Raw genomic sequence first — 20,290 nt, 5'->3', positions numbered from 1 at the left:
AGTGTTAAAAAAAGTTCAATCATAATTTGGGATGAGTGCACAATGACTCTCAAATATTCTCGAAACATTGCAAGAACTCAGTTGTGATAATTTACTACTGTCTGGTGATTTTTGACAGATAAGTAATTTTTTGCTCTACTCTATCCAATGAAATTAACGTACATTTAAACAATGGTTATGGCGAAATTATGAAACACTCGAGCCTTCTAGTATATATTTGCAATATTAAATTTCGTTGCTTTGCTTAAACGATAATTGATTATGTCATTCGTTTGTAAAATTATGGTTATTGTCCCTTTTAACAGCACCAATATGATAAATAAAGAGCTTTATGTTCGATTGATTTCAATATAAATATGTATGTACCTCGGAGATGAAGCATAAATCAGAAATGAAGCTAAGTAAGCAAACGTGTAAGCGACTTGTTATTGTGCACTTTTGTATACGTTAAACTATTTGTTATTTTTGTTCAGAGAGTGAGAAAAAAATAACACTTTGCCATTTGATGTTCAATGGTTTTCTCGCTGTAACCAATTGCAATTATGCCATGCTGCTTGTTCTAAGTTACCCTTATATGCGTACCTTTTTTCTTATATTTGTGTTAAGAGAATGATATACATTGGTTATTAAATCTCATTACAGTCTGTTAAGGGTAACACATTTTTTTAGCGAATGAGTTACCTATGTGTTCCCTATAACATGTGCATTTGTTAGCACATAGGTTACCTGTGCTATACATTACAAAAGTATTTGTTGCACAAATTTCACTCAGTGTTATTTAATTGTAAAAACTTTACCTATTTTCTTAAACTAATTGTTAAAATTAATTAATACTATATATGTATACATACTGCTGTGTTCAAAATAATAGGAGTGCCCCTGAGGAAAATATTTAATCCAAAAAATGTACCATGTCAGACTATGAGCGTCAAGCACTCTTCAAGAAATAATGTTTGTCAAAAAAGTCTTGCGGTATTTTCGCTAGTTGGCGCTGAAAGCGCGTAGATCTAGTTTTATTCGGCGCATCGGGTCATGCTATACCTTTTTGGAAAGCTCATTTCACGCGCTAACACGTGTTTGATTGATTGTCGTTTCTTTTAAGTCGTTCGTGAGTTATAGCGTCGCAAACATGGAGCAAAATAAACAGAAAATACGGCATATTTTACAGTACTACTACGATAAAGGCAAAAAGGCATCTCAAGCCGCCAATAAAATTTGCGCAGTTTATGGACCCGATACAGTTTCCATTTCCACCGCACAACGATGGTTTCAACGTTTTCGTTCTGGTGTAGAGGTGGTCGAAGATGCACCACGCTCCGGAAGGCCTGTCGTCGAAAATTGCGATAAAATCGCTGAATTGGTCGAAAGAGACCGGCATAGTAGCAGCCGTAGCTTCGGTCAAGAGCTGGGCATGAGTCATCAAAAACTCATTTCAATTCCAATAAAAAAAAAAAAATTCAATAAAAATACCGCAGGACTTTTTTGACAACCCATTATTTCTAACGGTATTCCGCGAATAAAACACAAAGTATAAACTGAAGCTGTTTACATTATTTGCATTATTTCGCTGTTCACAAAAAGAGGAGTGTGAGCTACTAAGTGTTATAATACATTTTTATTTAAATTGTTTTATTTATTATGATACAGTGCTATATAAGAATTAAAGTATATTAAATTATTCTGTACATCCTTCACATGTCGTGGTTGTAATACAGTGTTCATCACAAATAGGTTTCTCACATACTGAACATATTTTTTTAGTTTTGCGACGTTTTTTGAATTCACTTTGAAGACATTCATAGCATAGACCAGTAATCTTTTTCCTTCCAGTTGAATCGCGCTGCTTCTGAGGTCTCAATGATACAGATGATGTTGGCTGCGTATTTGGATTGACAGCTCGACCAAGAAGAGATTCAATCGCAACTTTCGTTGAGAAATGCCTCATAATTTGTGCATTATTCGCACGATTTTCAACGAATGGAGTACACAGCTCTCTGCCCAATTGGCGATAAAATAAGCGTCGTTCATACGCAAAATTTAAAAGGTCATAAAAAAACTGACACATATGAACGCCAAACCCTTTGAGGGTTTTACTATACTGACCTAGTACCATTACCCTGACTTGGAATTACTCACCCCCCAGGCAATAATCCGAAAAATGTTCCACAGTGTAATTGGAGACATCATCCTTTCTACCACCTTTATGAATAGGGGTAATGCATGTCAATTTCCAATCAGAAATAAAATCCTCAGTGGCGAGAGATTTACTGAAGATAAGCATGAGAGGATATACTAAGGCATTACAATTTTTTATAAGTACGGGCGGAAGCCCGTCCAAATCCAATTTGGCAATATCGTCCTGTGAAAGACACAGTGAGCCAAAATTTATGGATGGGAAGTAATCAGCTGAAAAAGTGGAACTAGTACCAGGATCATCTAGAACATAGTTCGATTTGAAAAATTCAGCGAACAAATTGGAGATTTCGACCGGAATGCATGCCGACTTATCACCCCAGCGTAAAGTAGAGGGAATGGCCGAATTCGCTCTTTTAGATTTTACAAAGTTCCAAAAGAACTTCGACTTAATTGTAGACACCGTGTTATTAATAAACCTTTTATAGAGGAACTTATCCAATTCATTATATGGTTGTATGTGTTTGAGCGGGATATTATAATGACAAAATTCCTGAATTGATTTCCTAAAAATGGAGAAACTATTTGCTGTATTACGTCCCGATAGTAAATCATCCCATTTAATTTCAAAGAGCTGATTGTTGAGTCGTTCAAAGTCACAAAGTGCAAAATTAAAACTAAGCCCATCAATAGGTTTAACAGGAGCGAAAAGATAAGTATCCACCTCAAACGCTAGCGGAGAATGATGGATGGTGGCTGGAGTAATTGAAGAGAATCCATCAAGAAACCTAAATTTTAAATTATCACTGAGAAAGACTAAGTCAAGAAATCGATCGAGACTATTTGAATATGAGTTGATTTGAATCAGATTGAGACCAAGCAAGCTATCAATGAGAAATAACTCCTGAGAAGACGAAAAATTTGAAGGAATAAGAGTAGGACTATAGGAACAACCAGACCAGACGATATTGCTTAAATTAAAGTCACCCAAAACACAAATATTATTCTCTTTCACCTTATTTAATACCAGTGAGGAAATATTATTTGCGTGCAACTTATACAACTCTAGCGGACTATTAGGAGGGATGTATGAGACTGCAATGAACAGAGCATCATTGACACAGATACATAGTTGGTCCAGAATAGAATCTTCATTCTCAAGCATAATTAAGCGAGAACGATATTTGCGATGAACTGCTAAGAGAACTCCACCCCCCTTAGACAACGTCCGGTGTGTTTTACGTGGGCACCTGCTGACGACAGCCTTACTCCACGGCGCTCAAAAGCACAGCGGATCAAATCAATGCGTTGATCAGCGCCCTGAGAATGCAAAGCATTTTCAGTACCAATTGGCAGTGTGGAATGGACACACTAACCACCTTGGTAGGGTTCGAGGCCCATCTAAAACCTCTGCCGTGCTTTGGGTCCGGCACCCGGTTGCAATGCAACTCCACATTCAACTGACAAAGCCAGTTCTTCCCGCGATTTGGGTTTCAACCACAACCACCACGATACTCCCCGAGGGGCCAGTCCGCACGAGCAGGTTGGAGCGAACTCCAAGGGCTCCTGCTCCCCGTGGTACCAGAATTAAGTCTCCGGTCAGACCTCGTAGCCGAAACTACTACCAGTTGAGCTTCCATACGGCTCTGGACTGGTGGCCAGGGGTTGGACCCCATACACACATCACTTACACACCCCAATCATACAGAAACTAACCCTAACTTCCAGCTAACCGCCTTCGCCGCTTAAATAATTCACGCGCAAACGACCCTAACTGTTCGGTATTCCGACTAGTGGAGATCACACCACTAACATCTAATCGTCCATCAGTCCAGCTAATCCCCATACCACCCAGATCCCTAATGTCCGAGTACATCGGGCACTCCGCAATTAAATGCGACCAGTTTTCTGAAACTGCACCACAAAAACACCCCGACGTATCCGATAGGTGCCTCTGATGCAAAAATGCATTCAGAGGCCCATGCCCCGTAAGCAGGAAACCCAGACTCAGACAAAATCTGAAGTCTGGGTTATCCACAACGAACCCCACGTCCCGAATGTACTCGTACGTCACTCGGCCGTTAGGACTATTGTCCCAACGTTCTTGCCACCTACACCTAACCCTATCATACCCCCCTTAGACAGCCAGTTTTTTCGTGATCTCTGTCCTTGCGGAAGACATAATAGAGATTTGAGTCAAAGTATTCGCTATCAAAATAACTAGAATTCAGCCAAGTCTCAACAATAACGATAATATCGAAATCCAAACGTGAAGAAAAGTTGCGAATAATATTTGATTTACACCTAATACCCGATAAATATTGGTAGTAGACCTTAAGACAGGAGCCAGTTAAGGAAGGTGCAGAAAACGCATGAGAAGAATCGCGATTAACAGGCGCATCAACTAATCTGCAGCACTGTTTTCCCCTCCCTTTGGAAAAAACTTAAAGGGACGCAACTTAATGCCAGAAGGCCACATTGAAGAGAAGAAAACAACATTAAAAAAAGATGGCGACACACCTAGCTTAAAGTTTATCCTCTTAAGATTATTCATATCGGTATCTTTCTTAATTAATTTATAACATAGAAGATGCTCTCTATCAACATTAGTATGTTTAACAACAAAAGATATAATATCTTCCTCAGTGACTGAGCTCTTAAAGGAAGATAATTGAATCCATTTCTTGGGTATGACGACATCAAGATCAACATTGGCAATAACACCAACAACAGTTGAATTGGCTGGGGATTTTTTGTTCCTGGTATTCACTTTTAACTTCAAATTTCTGTTAGCAGTAATTGAGGTAGAAGAGTTCAGGTTAATAGAATCATCAACGGCGACAGATTGAGCAGCATTGACAGCGACAGGGGGGCGAACTGGTTTAGCAGCAACTGTTGGATTGTTATTGGCTTTCGAGTGAGTGTTGATGTTCCTACCAACAGCGTCAGCATATGTATTGGCACTATTATTATCAGCAGCAATAGAGCGAATGGAGCAAGCAGCAGACGGAGCAGCCGAGAGTGCTTTCGAAGTAGCGGGAGCGAGATAATCCATACTCACACTATCGATGGGAGCAGAAACAACAACGTTCGGCGAAGGAGCATTTGTACCCGCAATAGTCGTAGAAGTAAAGATAGAGTTGGCAGTAGTTGAAGCTGCAGAGAGTGCCTGCGGTGTAGCGGGAGCGAGGTAATTCCCACACACATTATTAGCAGGAACAGCAGCGTTAGAAGGAGCAGCGATTGTAGAGTCACTTGTACCAACAGCAGTCGCAGCAGTGAGAGAGGGGTCGGCAGCAAAGAGAACATTCGAAGCTGGTGCAGAGAACTTGCCATTATAGCACAATTTCTTATGCCCAGTGCAGATCTCTGATTTGAGTTCGTTAAGCTTAGCGATTAACGAATTACGATCATCACATAATTGCTGTATTAACGCGAGCGCCTTCGCTTGTTCACTTCTCAGTGAACTTACTTCCAATAAAAGAGAATTAAGCACTACATTTTCTTTATTATGTTTGCTATGCTCCAAAAAAGGTTCAGTTACTTCACTGTTCGATTGTTCAGCATTTTGTTGTTGCGAACTTAAATTATGAGTACACTGAGTATTGCGCACTGATGGCGACGCAGGCGGCGAACGAATCGAATTTCTCCGAATTACCGCGCACACTTTACAGTAGAAAGCATTTTTAGATTTCAGATAGAAATCTACATCAGCCTATGATAAATTCACACACGACAAGTGAAAGATTTGATTGCATTTATGGCAACTAATCTTGGGGTGAGCACGGTCAACTCTATGCCCGCAAACACACGGCATTAATAAAGATAAAATAAAAGAACGCGGAGCAGAAAAAAATACGTCAGTACACAGATGCTAGTGGAAGAGTTGTGAAGAAATTATCCATAGTAATGTTTCTACCGGATCATTTGTATGGTGCCACCAAGTCTTTAACAACTCTTTCACCAACATTCTCACGACCATCTTTCGATTTCCCAGTGTAAAGTTGTCCAGTAAGTGGATACGAATTTTCAGCATCACATATCCACCATACTTTAATTCTATATTTAGCTGGCTTTGATGGAATGGATTGAGTGAATCTAGTTCGACCACGGTATGGATAAAAAATACTCATTGCTGCGCGATATAATGGATATGAATACAGCTGACACATTTCCCTTGCATTGTCAGTATTTGAATTATTTGCGCCAGAAGTTATCAAAATAGCCAAAAATGCATAAAATTTCTGCAGCTCGAGATTTTTCCACTCCAATTGTTTTTTTTTTCAGGATTTTTTTCATTATATGCTGTACACGTTGAGATTGCCTTTTTATTAGTATGTCCATTATGATATCAGCCATTTCCGGTGTGAAAAATAATTTAAATGTGTCTAGATTAGACAACAAATTGGTGTTTCTATTAGGTCCACATATTTCTCGCACAATATTATGTCTCTCAGCTTGATGTTCACTTTCTTCATCTTCATCCTCTTCATCTTCACTTCCATAATCTTCTTCTTCGTCATTATCTTCATTGTAGAATTCCAACTGAACACGTTTTTTTTTTCTTTTCGTCCGAAATGGAAAGGGGAGAGGGACGACTTAGGTACCTAAATATCCATTGACCTTGGCACTCCGTTTTCGTTATTTCTGCGAGAACTATAGACTATGTCCCCATATATACAGTACCTGTCCAATAAATTACGAACGAACAAAAAAATTATCCGGAGTTCTAACTTTAATCATTAATAAAAACATAAATATTTGGCGTGTTTCAAAAAAAATTATTTTTTATATGCTATATACATTAAACTTAAATTATCATATTTTGTATTGAATCATATTCAATATTATTAAATTGTATTAAAAATATTAAATTTTTGTTTTCGTTCGTAATTTATTGGACTAGTACTGTAGTTATATCCTATGCCATGTAGCCAATTTGCACAGAAAACAAAATTTTATTCAGTATACTAACGACTTCTACATCTGCTCCACCTGGGTACCCGGTCATTGAACGAATGGTGAAAGTTTGGTCATTGTCCGGACGGCTAAGCAAAATCTGTTAAAAACTAAAAAGCAAGTACAAAAAATAAAAACAATGGGATTTCTTAAAGGATACGTCATTTATTTTAATTAGTGGGTAGAGGACAACACTGCAGCGACGAAAAGCGTGAAATCATCAAAAATCTTAAAAAAACGGAAAAACTTATAAAAAAATTAAAGAAATACTCGGGTACTCTGATCGAATGATGTCAAATGCCCTGTCCTACAAAAATAAAGCCGAAACACGTAGACGAAAACGCAAAACTACTAAAAAAATCGATCAAGGCATATTCCAGTCGTCTAAAAAGATCCCAAAGCGTCGTCTAGAGAAATAAAGAAACGTCTAGATCTTGATGTTAGTGACGTAACTGTTCGTAGACATTTGATAAAGAAACATATTGAAGCACGGCTCCAATTTGCCAAGGACAGGTCAATTGGTGCTTGGCTAGGCCTAGGCTAGTTTACATACATTTGTATGGAAATACGTGTTGTATTTACGCTCATATTGTACAATATAGATAATTTTTTGAAATTTCTTACCTCTCGATTTGGTTGAAATCAAATTGTCTGCCTTGTTCACGCTTGGCGTGGCAATAGCGTTCACAAAAAATGTAACATTTTGAGAAAATTAGATTTTTCTTAACCTTTAAAACGCTCTAGCCGCTAAAGTATTTGACCTAGATAAACATACAAACCAATTTGGACATGTAACGAACATGAAAACAGATAAATCAAGCGTGCGAAGTGATAGAAACATACCAAAGTTCATATATTTTCATACAAAATATATAGGGTCTAGCCAAGCACCATTGGGTGTAATATTATAATATCCTTTTTTCGTCCTTTTCGATACGATATCCTTGAATTTTTTTTCTGAATTCTATAGACAATAAAATTCTAGGAAGCTACCTGGAAGCGCAAGTCGTTTGCTACACTCTAAATATATTTAAATAACATTTAGAAACAAAATATGCCTGGCCAGACCCGAGGGTCTCGATGTTAACCCTCATCGATTTAATATAATAATCGATAATTTATTTTTTCATTTAACTGAGTATTACAAATTTAAAAGTGCATAAAATGAACAATTCGTGGATAAAAAATAAATGAATAAAATTCTTGCTTTTGTTAAAAAACATAACTTTGTATTTTATATTGTGATGCACTCCTATTATTTTGAACACAGCTGTATAAGTATGCATAGTTATTAATTGATGACTGTCTTGTCATTTTTAACGTATGTAAATATATATATTATTACAAGTTATATAAACAGAACATAAAACGCAGGTATAGGCATAACTTTAGAACAATAAAAATATTATTTTTTTTCACAACTTTTGGTAATTTGTACTGTATTCAGTAAGTTTCTGTAATACTTTTCTTAATTTTCTCGTTTTACACACACATCCAAAAACCATCGCGATCCTTTGCCATCTCTGCCAAAATAACGCCTCCGATGAAGACCATATTTTTTGGTCGTAGCGAATGTTCAAGATCAATTTTAAACTTTTGCAAATAAGAATATTTTTTATTCTTTCTCCCTGTACAGTTTTTCACTTGCAATTACTTACCGCTAAATTATCCACATCATTCTTGAGCACACGAATCACCAGATGGAACGATATGCTTGTACAACTCCGGTCGTATATCGATATCGGCCGTTTGTATGTTTTTAAACACTAATCCAGCGATGCCTTGTCCTTCAACGTTGTTTTCAAATGTAAGTGTACTGCATATTATGAAACGGTTCTCAAGCGTGGAAAGACAAAAAGATCGGCTAGCAAGGTTATGGCATCAGTATTTTGGGACGCACGTGGTATATTATTCATCGAATGATTACTGAGCCAGTTTTAATCCATTTCACTGTGTGTTTGGAGGCACTTCTATTCTACTATTCAAAATATTAGCAATTGTATTATTTTTTAGGAAGGATTAGTTTGAAATTGTACGCATATACTTCATCGTTCCCGTTTAAATATTGCACTGCTCTGTGCAATGCTTCGAAAAGATTTCTGTATATCTCAAATTATAATAGACCTTTTTATCAATACTCTTATTATTGCGCTATATTGTTTTATGCTAGATATTGCGTTCTGTTTGTTATAAATGCATGTGCGTTCTTCGCCCATAATCTAGCAAAGTACCCGCAATGAATTGACGACGAAAATGTCAATGCTATTTTTTGTTGTGATATTAAAGATATCTGACGGGTACGTCCTAAAAAAAACTGCCTGATTCAGGAGCAAAATCAGTATAACTCATATTATAAGCATGTATGGATATGCAAATTTTTACTTATTTCTTTCTATTTTTGAATTACAAAAATTTTCAAATGATTCTTAAATGAGTTTTGAACAAATGCTTATGATTTAAAATATAGTTTATGTATTTATGAATTGTATTGAATTTTAACATAAAGAGATAAAAAATATTCTATGCTCTTACCCTGGTTCCAAGCTACCTCCCCATCAATTTTCAGCTAAATCAGTTCAGCCGTTTTTATACTCTCGCAACAATGTTGCTAAGGAGAGTATTATAGTTTTGTTCACATAACGGTTGTTTGTAAGTCCTAAAACTAAAAGAGTCAGATATAGAGTTATATATACCAAAGTGATCAGGGTGACGAGTAGAGTCGAAATCCGGATGTCTGTCTGTCCGTCCGTCCGTCTGTCCGTCCGTCCGTGCAAGCTGTAACTTGAGTAAAAATTGAGATATCATGATGAAACTTGGTACACGTATTCCTTGGCTCCATAAGAAGGTTAAGTTCGAAGATGGGCAAAATCGGCCAACTGCCACGCCCACAAAATGGCGGAAACCGAAAACCTATAAAGTGTCATAACTAAGCCATAAATAAAGATATTAAAGTGAAATTCGGCACAAAGGATCGCATTAGGGAGGGGCATATTTGGACGCAATTTTTTTGGAAAAGTGGGCGTGGCCCCGCCCCCTTCTAAGTTTTTTGTACATATCTCGGAAACTACTATAGCTATGTCAACCAAACTCTACAGAGTCGTTTTCTTCAGGCATTTCCATATACAGTTCAAAAATAGAAGAAATCGGATAATAACCACGCCCACCTCCCATACAAAGGTTATGTTGAAAATCACTAAAAGGGCGGTTACCGACTAACAAAAAACGTCAGAAACACTAAATTTTACAGAAGAAGTGGCAGAAGGAAGCTGCACCCAGGCTTTTTTTAAAAACTGAAAATGGGCGTGGCCTCGCCCACTTATGGACCAAAAACCATATCTCAGGAACTACTAGACCGATTTCAATGAAATTCGGTATATAATATTTTCTTAACACCCTGATGACATGTACGAAATATGGGTGAAATCGGTTCACAACCACGCCTTCTTCCAATATAACGCTATTTTGAATTCCATCTGATGCCTTCTCTGTATAATATATACATTAGGAACCAATGATGATAGCGGAATAAAACTTTGCACAAATACGGTATTTGAAAAATATGTAAATGACGGATAATGAAATCTCGATTATCACTTTATCATGCGAGAGTATAAAATGTTCGGTGACACCCGAACTTAGCCCTTCCTTACTTGTTATTATTGCTATTTTTGTTTCTTTTTTTTTTTTTTTTGAAGAAGAAATTAAATTTTCAAATGATTCTTACATGAGTTTTGAACAAATGCTTATGATTTAAAATATATTTTTTGTCTTAATGAATTGTATTGAATATTAACATAAAGAGATAACAAGTAAGGAAGGGCTAAGTTCGGGTGTCACCGAACATTTTATACTCTCGCATGATAAAGTGATAATCGAGATTTCATCATTTACATATTTTTCAAATACCGTATTTTTGTAAATTTTTATTCCGCTATCATCATTGGTTCCTAATGTATATATTATACAGAGAAGGCATCAGATGGAATTCAAAATAGCGTTATATTGGAAGAAGGCGTGGTTGTGAACCGATTTCACCTATATTTCGTACATGTCATCAGGGTGTTAAGAAAATATTATATACCGACTTTCATTGAAATCGGTCTAGTAGTTCCTGAGATATGGTTTTTGGTCCATAAGTGGGCGAGGCCACGCCCATTTTCAATTTTTAAAAAAAGCCTGGGTGCAGCTTCCTTCTGCAATTTCTTCCGTGAAATTTAGTGTTTCTGACGTTTTTTGTTAGTCCGTTAACGCACTTTTAGTGATTTTCAACATAACCTTTGTATGGGAGGTGGGCGTGGTTATTATCCGATTTCTTCCATTTTTGAACTGTATATGGAAATGCCTGAAGAAAACGACTCTGTAGAGTTTGGTTGACATAGATATAGTAGTTTTTGAGATACGTACAAAAAACTTAGTAGGGGGTGGGGCTACGCTCACTTTTCCAAAAAAAATACGTCCAAATATGCCCCTTCCTAATGCGATCCTTTGTGCCAAATTTCACTTTAATATCTTTATTTATGGCTTAGTTATGACACTTTATAGGTTTTCGGTTTCCGCCATTTTGTGGGCGTGGCAGTGGGCCGATTTTGCCCATCTTCGAACTTAACCTTCTTATGGAGCCAAGGAATACGTGTACCAAGTTTCATCATGATATCTCAAGCTTTACTCAAGTTACAGCTTGCACGGACGGACGGACAGACAGACGAACGGACGGACAGACAGACATGCGGATTTCGACTCTACTCGTCACCCTGATCACTTTGGTATATGTAACCCTATATCTGACTCTTTTAGTTTTAGGACTTACAAACAACCGTTATGTGAACAAAACTATAATACTCTCCTTAGCAACATTGTTGCGAGAGTATAAAAAGTATTCTATGTCCTTACCCTGGTTCTAATCTACCTCCCCACCAATCTTCAGCCAAATCGGTTCAGCCGCCTTGAGTTATAAATGTTGTAACTAACACGACTTTGTTTTATATATATAGATTATTCTTTTCTATCGCCCTTTCTCTTTTAACATATTAATATTTCGATAAGCTTAAATAGTTTTTCTCTCTTACTTACGCTTTCTCTCATTCAATTAAAAATTGCAATGTATCAGTGTTGGTGAACAGCTGGAAATGTTTCAATGTGTTTGTGCATTCTGTTACCTCCATCTTGCAGGGAACATGATTATAATATACATATGTATGTAGGTATATCCACAATTTCGTTGAACAATAATATGAAACAGTTTTTATAATAATACTAGCGGAATAATAATAATACAAATTTATTTTAACATCAAATTCATTTATTCACACAAAAGAGTTTTTTATTAATATCTAGCCATTGAAATGGCATATCAGTTGGAGTCATAGGGATCCGCGGTATAAAAACTTTTACTTTTGATTTAGCAGTTAATATCGTAGCTTCAATCAAACCGCGAACAGAAACAAGCAATAAAAAATGTCATTTGAAATGTCAAATTGTATTGCTGAACATGACTCAAACAAAGCTTCGATGTTTGAGATGTCCTTAGGATTAATGAATACAATGGTTCGGGTGGAGTTTTTAATGCTGGCAAACCTTACAACACATCGCGTATCACCTTGAAAGTTAGCCGGAATATAGATTTGTTTGATAAATAATTTGATAATCTAAATAAACATAGTGTATTTATATTTATTAATATATATGTATGTGTCTTGCATTATATAATACGTATAATTAACATTTTCAGAGAATAGACTTCGAAGAGAATGACAAGTTTCGCAATTACGGATTGTATTACTACAATGAAGGCCGTATACCAATTGAAGTGCACAAAACTCAATTCACTGGAGCACCCGTTATTTTTGTACCAGGAAATGGAGGTTCTTATAAGCAAGTAAATATATTCGGGATTAGTTCCAAGCATATTAGGACGTAGGTTGCCTTTTGTATTTCGGAATCAGAGAACAAAAACGAATAATAATAATATCACAGTACAACAGCTAATCTGGGGGGTGAGAAATTCCAAGTCAGGGTGATGGTACTAGGTCAGTATAGTAAAACCCTCAAAGGGTTTGGCGTTCGTATGTGTCAGTTTTTTTTATGACCTTTTAAATTTTTTCCTTATCTTGATGTTACATCGTCAAAAATTGTTACTGTTAACTACGCAAATAGCCAGGGATAATGGGATGCCCAACTTATTCCAGTGTGAGAGCGCCTCAAAAAAAAGCGTTTTTTATAACATTTTCCATTATGGCCAGATCGAAGAAAGTAAGAATTTTTGGGCATTTAAATTAAAATACCTAACATTTATTACGATTGTAAATTATTACATATCGGACTTTTAATATATGGCGAAACTACCTAAGTCCTGTTTTATGCTTTTATAGTATATTAAAACAACTGACTTTTGATCTTTCAATACTTAATAAGGTGAATGAATTGAGAACTAACAGGCTTAAGTTCTCAATTATTAAATGTTTTAATCATTGGTAACTGAAAATTAATGCTACTATGCATCAAATTGCAAAACATTTCATGAAATATATTTAAATTTCGCATTTTTATGATTTTCATTGTTTCACATTTTTCATAAGTGATCTTGAACGGCGGAAACAAATTCCTCCGTTCACATATATTTTGGTATAATTTCAATCTGGCCGTCCCAGTCATTCCAACTGCAAAACGTCAAAACCTACCCAATCCAGTCAACTGTCAAAGTTCGGTAGGTGAGCGGCTCTCACATTTCCAGTGACAGGAGAGTTGGGCAACTCTTTATCTCTGCAAATAGCGCTCGTAGCGTTCAAAACGTTCGGAGTACAACATCAAAAATAAGAGTATTGCGGTAAAGTTATGAGTTACCAGATTGCAATATTAGGGTTACCAAATACCGAAATATAAAAGTCAACCTACGTATTAATAATAGGACTCTTATAATTCACATACGTGTTTTAGGTACGTTCCTTGGCATCGGTAGCGTTGAGAAAAGCCAGAGAGAGTGCTACTGGAATTCATTTGGATTATTTTACTAGTAAATATATTTAACACACTTGCAGTAAAAAAAATATTGTAAAATGTGAAATTCTTTCTTACATGAAAATACATTTTTTAATATATTTTCAGTCGACTACAACGAAGAGCTTTCAGCGCTTTATGGTGATTATTTGGAGCGTCAAACTTTATATTTAAAGACTTGTATAAAGATTGTTTTGAAGCTTTATAAAAGTACTGAACAAACTGCAAAAGTAATTATAGTTGGTCATTCTATGGGAGCGGTAGTGTCGCAAGCAGTTTTAAGAGATCCAGAATTTTCTAAATTCATCAATACCATAGTATCCTTATCGTCTCCTATAAATAAGCCTATTTTAGTTCTTGATGAAAAAATACATGCATTTTATAAAAGTATAAACAAAAATATATCTGTTGGACGGTCCTCTTTGAAATTAAATAAAAATTCAAATTTTTGTTGCGCTACGTGTAGTCGCTTTCTAATGAGCAATCATACCAATAACGAAGATAAAAATTTGAAAAATGTATTGATAATCACAATTGGTGGTGGTAATCGTGACGTACTGGTTCCACCTGGCTTTACAATTTCAAAATATAGCGATATACATGCAATGGTTTGTAGTGTCATTAAGCTATTATATATTTATATTAGGTATTTTTAATGAAATATATAATTATTTTAAAGACAATGTCAATACCTAAAGTATGGTTAAGCTGTGACCATTTGTCCGCAGTCTGGTGTCTTCAGCTGGTGCAGGTTATTAATAGATATATGTTTGACATCTCTGCCAGTGACAAGCAAAATTTCGTTTACTTTACTAAGGATAGAATACGTCGGGAGCAGGCTGCGCTTACTCACTTCGTGGTTTGTATTTAAGTTTTGATTTAAAACTCAATATAAAATATTTTATTCCATAGAAATTAAATATAATTCAATCAAAAGAAATAAACATTGAACAGGAAGGTAGACATAACAGTGTATGGCGGGAAGACACTTTAAGAGTATTTTCGAAAGCGTTTAAAGAAGGATCAAAAAGTAATTTTATACAATTAATTCCACTACGGAGACATAAAAAACACACGGTAAGCATTTAGACCGGTAATATTTCGAATTTTAAAAAAAGTAATACTTCTGTTTAAAAGTTGGTGAAATGGAGGCATGAAAATACAACTGTCTGTTATTTTTAGAAATTATGCATTGATGTTACTCAATTGGAGTCGGATGACTTTCTTTTTGGATGTACTGTAAAGTCTAGATTTAATAACGACTTGTTCTGGTAAGAATGTAATACAATATTCTTAAAAATTGAACTTTGATAACTATATAAATCCTTTAGCGAGGACAAAGCCTCACTTTCTCATAATTTTCAAATATTGCCATCGATTAAAAATAAAATGCGTTCAGTGGCAATACTAGATATTAAAAATTTGAAGGAAACGTACGTAAATTGGACCCATGTTGGTTTCTTCGTTCGTGCTTCTCGCAAACCGGTAAGAACTCATTCACTCGTTAATGTTTGGTTTGTATAATTATTTTTTGTTCTTAATTGACCATTCAATAACACTGGTCAACAAATTTGTAATTATACCCTGAACAGGGTATATTAAGTTTGTCACGAAGTTTGTAACACCCAGAAGGAATCGTCGGAGACCCAATAAAGTATAAATATAAAAGATCAGTATGTCGAGCTGAGTCGATTTAGCCATGTCCGTCTGTCTGTCTGTCCGTCTGTCCGTCTGTCTGTATATATACGAACTAGTCTCTCAGTTGTTAAGATATCTTTTTGAAATTTTGCAAACGTCATTTTCTCTTCAAGAAGCTGCTCATTTGTCGGAACGGCCGATATCGGGCCACTATAACATATATCTGCCATACAAACTGAACGATCGGAATCAAATGCTTGTATGGAAAACTTTCACATTTGCCAAGATATATTCACGAAATTTGGTATATGTTATTTTCTAAGGCAACAATGTAATCTCCGAAGAAATTGTTTAGATCGGTTAACTATAGCATATAGCTGCCATACAAACTGAACGATCGGAATCAAGTTCTTGTATGGACAACTTTCACATTTGACAAGATATATTCACGAAATTTGGTATATGTTATTTTTTAAGGCAACAATGTAATCTCCGAAGAAATTGTTCAGATCGGTGAACTATAGCGTATAGCTGCAATACAAACTGAACGATCGGAATCAAGTTCTTGTATGGACAACTTTTACATTTGACAAGATATATTCACGAAACTTGATATATGTTATTTTCTAAGGCAACAATGTAATCTCTAAAACACTTGTTTAGAACGGATTACTATAGCATATAGCTTCCATACAAACTGAACACATAGTTACTAACAGAAATGCACCTGTGAAGGGTATTTAGCTTCGGTGCAACCGAAGTTAACGTTTTTTCTTGTTTTTTTTTTGTCACATGAAAATTTATATCAAATTTTGAATATACTAGGGCCACCAAATAATAATACATCAATGAAAAAAATGTACACATCATGTTTTCTTTTGACACCAAAACATATATTTTCATAAAAAGTACAAAATTCAGCCACACTTACAGAATTATTTTCTAATATCTAATAGATACTTATGATTTTCTTGAATATTTGACTTCCCGTAGGTCCCTTTTAAGTCTCCAACAATAGTCTGCTAGCATTCCTGGACTCCATTTCCCTTAATAACGCTTCTCCATTAAGCAAGTGTCTTGAAAGAACCTCTCCCCTTGTTCGTCACTCACAGCACCCAAATTTGACGGAAAGATCATCAATGAAAAAAATGTACACATCATGTTTTCTTTTGACACCAAAACATATATTTTCATAAAAAGTACAAAATTCAGCCACACTTACAGAATTATTTTCTAATATCTAATAGATACTTATGATTTTCTTGAATATTTGACTTCCCGTAGGTCCCTTTTAAGTCTCCAACAATAGTCTGCTAGCATTCCTGGACTCCATTTCCCTTAATAACGCTTCTCCATTAAGCAAGTGTCTTGAAAGAACCTCTCACCTTGTTCGTCACTCACAGCACCCAAATTTGACGGAAAGAAATCCAGATGAGAGTCCAGCATATGTATTTTCAAGGACATGTTACATAAATGATATCATAAGTTCATTTATTAAATCTTTGTAATTTTCCGCTTTATGGTTACCTAGAAAGTTTTGAACAACATTCGCAAAACATTTCCAGGCGAGTTTTTCCTCATCATTCAGTTTTTTCTTCAAAGCTCTTATCCTTCATCCGTATTTGTGGGCTTACAAATATTCCCTCTTTGATTTTCGCCTCGCTGACTTTAGGGAATTTCTCTTTTAGATATAAAAATCCATCTCCATCTTTAGGCATAGGTTTTACAAAATTTTTTATCAGGCCCAGCTTTATGTGCAACGGTGGTAAAAGTATGTCATCAGGGTTCACTAGAGGATCATTTTTAACATTTTTATGGCCTGCAGTTAGTGATTCTTGTGGTAGTAATACCTTTTGTTTGAGTCAAACAAAAATAACAATCACTTACATGATTCTTTGGTTCCGTCCAAATCATTGGTATAGCAAATGACAAATGTCTAGGTTCTTGTTTAGCCCAACCTAAAAGGAGCCTCAAATATGTTACACAACATTTATGTGGAACCCAGGATTTGTCTTGATTCCTCACAGGAAAACCAAAATAGTCTAAATTGCACTGTTCAATTAGTGATGTGAAATTTCGACGCTGAGATGTAAAAGTTAATTCTCCACACACATAACACATAAAATTGTCCGAGTTGTTCAAACACTTTCGTGGCATATTTACGATCTAACTAATGTAAATAAAATATAATTTAGCAAACACAATAGTTACACAGTCGACTAAATGCAGTTATGTATGTAAACAAAGAAACGTAAATGAGGTCAGAAATAAATATGTAGCTGTCACAAGAAAACTGGATGTGATAGAAACAAAACTGTTACATATTTTTAATGAGGGTACACCAACCTAAATAAAAATCATAACAATGTTCATGTGACAAAAACAGTGTTTACCAGTGTAATTAAAGACATTTTATCTATATACGCTTTTGTTTAGCATAGTTAGAACCCGATGTAAGTTATGCCACTCTCACAGAAAGCTTATATTGGAACATTGGAAAAGTTGATTTGAAACTTACATTTTTACTAACCCTTAAACGCCTGGCGGTTCCTCCAGGAACTACTACTTTTTTTTGTAAAATTTTCATGTATGAACATGCATTTTTAAATATTATGTTACGTCTTATGTTGCTTTGATTAATCCTTTTTTTTTTAGCTCAGTCGCCAGTCAGCTTGGTGAATTACGTTTTGACTTGAGTAAGAGTGCATCGAAAAAATAATTTCAAGGAAAATTTTGTATTTTCAAGTGACTATTGTGAAAGTAATAATAATTAATTAGTGGTGGAAATTTGGTTTCTTCATCGTTATTACAATTTAATTTGATGTAAGTGTTGATAAAAATATAACCAATTTAAATATAAATTTTATGAAATAAAACTTAAATGGTTCCTTGAGGAACCATCAGGTGCCTGTAGGAACCGCCAGGCGTTTAACGGCTAAGCTATGGAGTTACAAAACAGTACACCAGAAATAAAAGTGAAAGTACATAAATTTACATTAAGCTTAAAGCTGAATCTATCTTTTATTACGTTTTGAACATATTCACTAACTTTCAACAGTGTGACCCAGAATAACTGTCACTTTGTGTTGCATTGTTTTCTGCCTTACAAAATTAAAGATACAAATCTTCTTAGTTGTCCAAAAATTCAAATAGCTAACTTTTCTTCAATTAAGTAATTTTAAGATCGGCAACGTGATGGAAGTTAAACGAGAGGACTTGGTAAATTTGTATTAAAAAATTTTTAAATCTCGGAAATTATTAAAAAGGTTAATGAACCGTGCGATATTGGAAGAAGGTTCGTTTATAGAACTATAAAACGGTATACAGAAACTGGAACTTTTGAAATAAAAAAAAACTGGACGAAGGCGATCCGTTAGGAACAAAGCTATCGAAAAATATTTTAGAGAAGGGTTTTCAGCGAACACTGAAAAATGTTCCTGGACTCACAGCATACAAGGAATAGCGAGTGCGGCGCAAAAAAAATTGAGGATCATAAAAAGCAAAAAGCTACTACGTGGGCACGACGGGGAAGAAATTTTATATTCGGATAAAAAACGTTTTTATTGCAAAATTGCCACAATCAGACAAAATAATCGCTATAAGCAGTGCGTCTGGGAGATGCTCCCAGAGACAAATTGGCTGTCGAACGATACCAAAATGTTTCCAAAATAACTGTCTGGGGGCAATATCTCATGGCGTCAAAATTTACACAAATTTTTACATAGAACATGTTTTGGAAGGTTTACTATTATCACAAGCTCAGAAGTTGTACGGCACCGATTACTTTTGCTTTCAATAAGATTCTTCCCGTCCCACTAAGCAAAACGCAATCAGCATTGTATAACAGGACTTTGTTGTCTAGGCTAATTTTTGAATTTTTTTTGTTTGTTTTTTGTTTAAAAACCAATTTAAATTTGCTCCTCTTAACTTCATGCAATTTATTTTACTCGCTATATGTTTTATCTACGTTAGCATTCGATCCAGATGAATCCCAAGAGTTGGAATGTCTGCTTTATATGTATATTATGTACAGAGTTGGGCCTAGCACACTACCCTGAGGTACACCAGCCCTTATTGCTCGTTCTTCTGATATGAAGTCTGCTACTTTAACTGTAAATTTCCTGTTTCTTAAATATGACTCCAAAGTTTTATGCAATTCGTGAGGTAAAACGCTTTTGATTTTCCATAAAATAAGCTGAACAATACTCCTGTGCTCGAATGCTTTCTTGATTTTGTTAGTATTTCTATTCACTTACTCTACTGTGCCATGTTTAGCACGAAAACCGAATTGGTGCGTTGGTATTATATTATTTTCGTGGTGTAATGAAAATGTGCCCGATTTTATTTCAAGTAAAGAATGGCGTTGCTAGATCTTAATCCTGTTTATTTCTGCATATGAGGATATATCGGCGTTACGAAAGGTTTAAACCTGATCAAACCAAAGTTCGGCTGAGGAAATTTTGGGATGAAATGGATCAAGATATGTTGCCTGCCGCTTGTAAATCGTTCTTCAAAGGCATGCGTCAAGCGATTAAATAAAAAGGTGAAAATTTTGAACGGACGAACT

General features: G+C 35.5%; 1 protein-coding gene across 1 annotated transcript; it reads left to right on the top strand.

Annotated features, from left to right (window-relative positions):
• The first annotated feature begins 8,798 nt into the window (after positions 1 to 8,798).
• On the top strand, positions 8,799 to 18,730 carry LOC126760167 (GPI inositol-deacylase). The gene is made up of 9 exons (XM_050475626.1): positions 8,799 to 8,899; positions 12,821 to 12,967; positions 14,026 to 14,101; positions 14,194 to 14,693; positions 14,765 to 14,944; positions 14,998 to 15,162; positions 15,268 to 15,356; positions 15,417 to 15,570; positions 18,379 to 18,730. The coding sequence occupies exons 1-9, from the start codon at positions 8,846 to 8,848 to the stop codon at positions 18,400 to 18,402; spliced, it is 1,389 nt and encodes a 462-aa protein (XP_050331583.1). The 5' UTR covers positions 8,799 to 8,845; the 3' UTR covers positions 18,403 to 18,730.
• The last annotated feature ends 1,560 nt before the right edge of the window (positions 18,731 to 20,290 follow it).

This window comes from Bactrocera neohumeralis, chromosome 5 (genome assembly GCF_024586455.1).
Source record: "Bactrocera neohumeralis isolate Rockhampton chromosome 5, APGP_CSIRO_Bneo_wtdbg2-racon-allhic-juicebox.fasta_v2, whole genome shotgun sequence".
NCBI lineage: Eukaryota > Metazoa > Arthropoda > Insecta > Diptera > Tephritidae > Bactrocera > Bactrocera neohumeralis.
This window is presented reverse-complemented; position numbering and strand designations above follow the sequence as displayed.

Bases quoted from the DNA above. Each gene is read 5' to 3' on its own strand.
- LOC126760167 (XM_050475626.1), top strand. From the start codon at position 8,846: ATGTTTTTAAACACTAATCCAGCGATGCCTTGTCCTTCAACGTTGTTT. The intron at 12,968-14,025 runs GTAAATATATTC...TACGTGTTTTAG, and splicing joins ATGGAGGTTCTTATAAGCAA to GTACGTTCCTTGGCATCGGT. The intron at 14,945-14,997 runs GTTTGTATTTAA...TTTATTCCATAG, and splicing joins CTGCGCTTACTCACTTCGTG to AAATTAAATATAATTCAATC.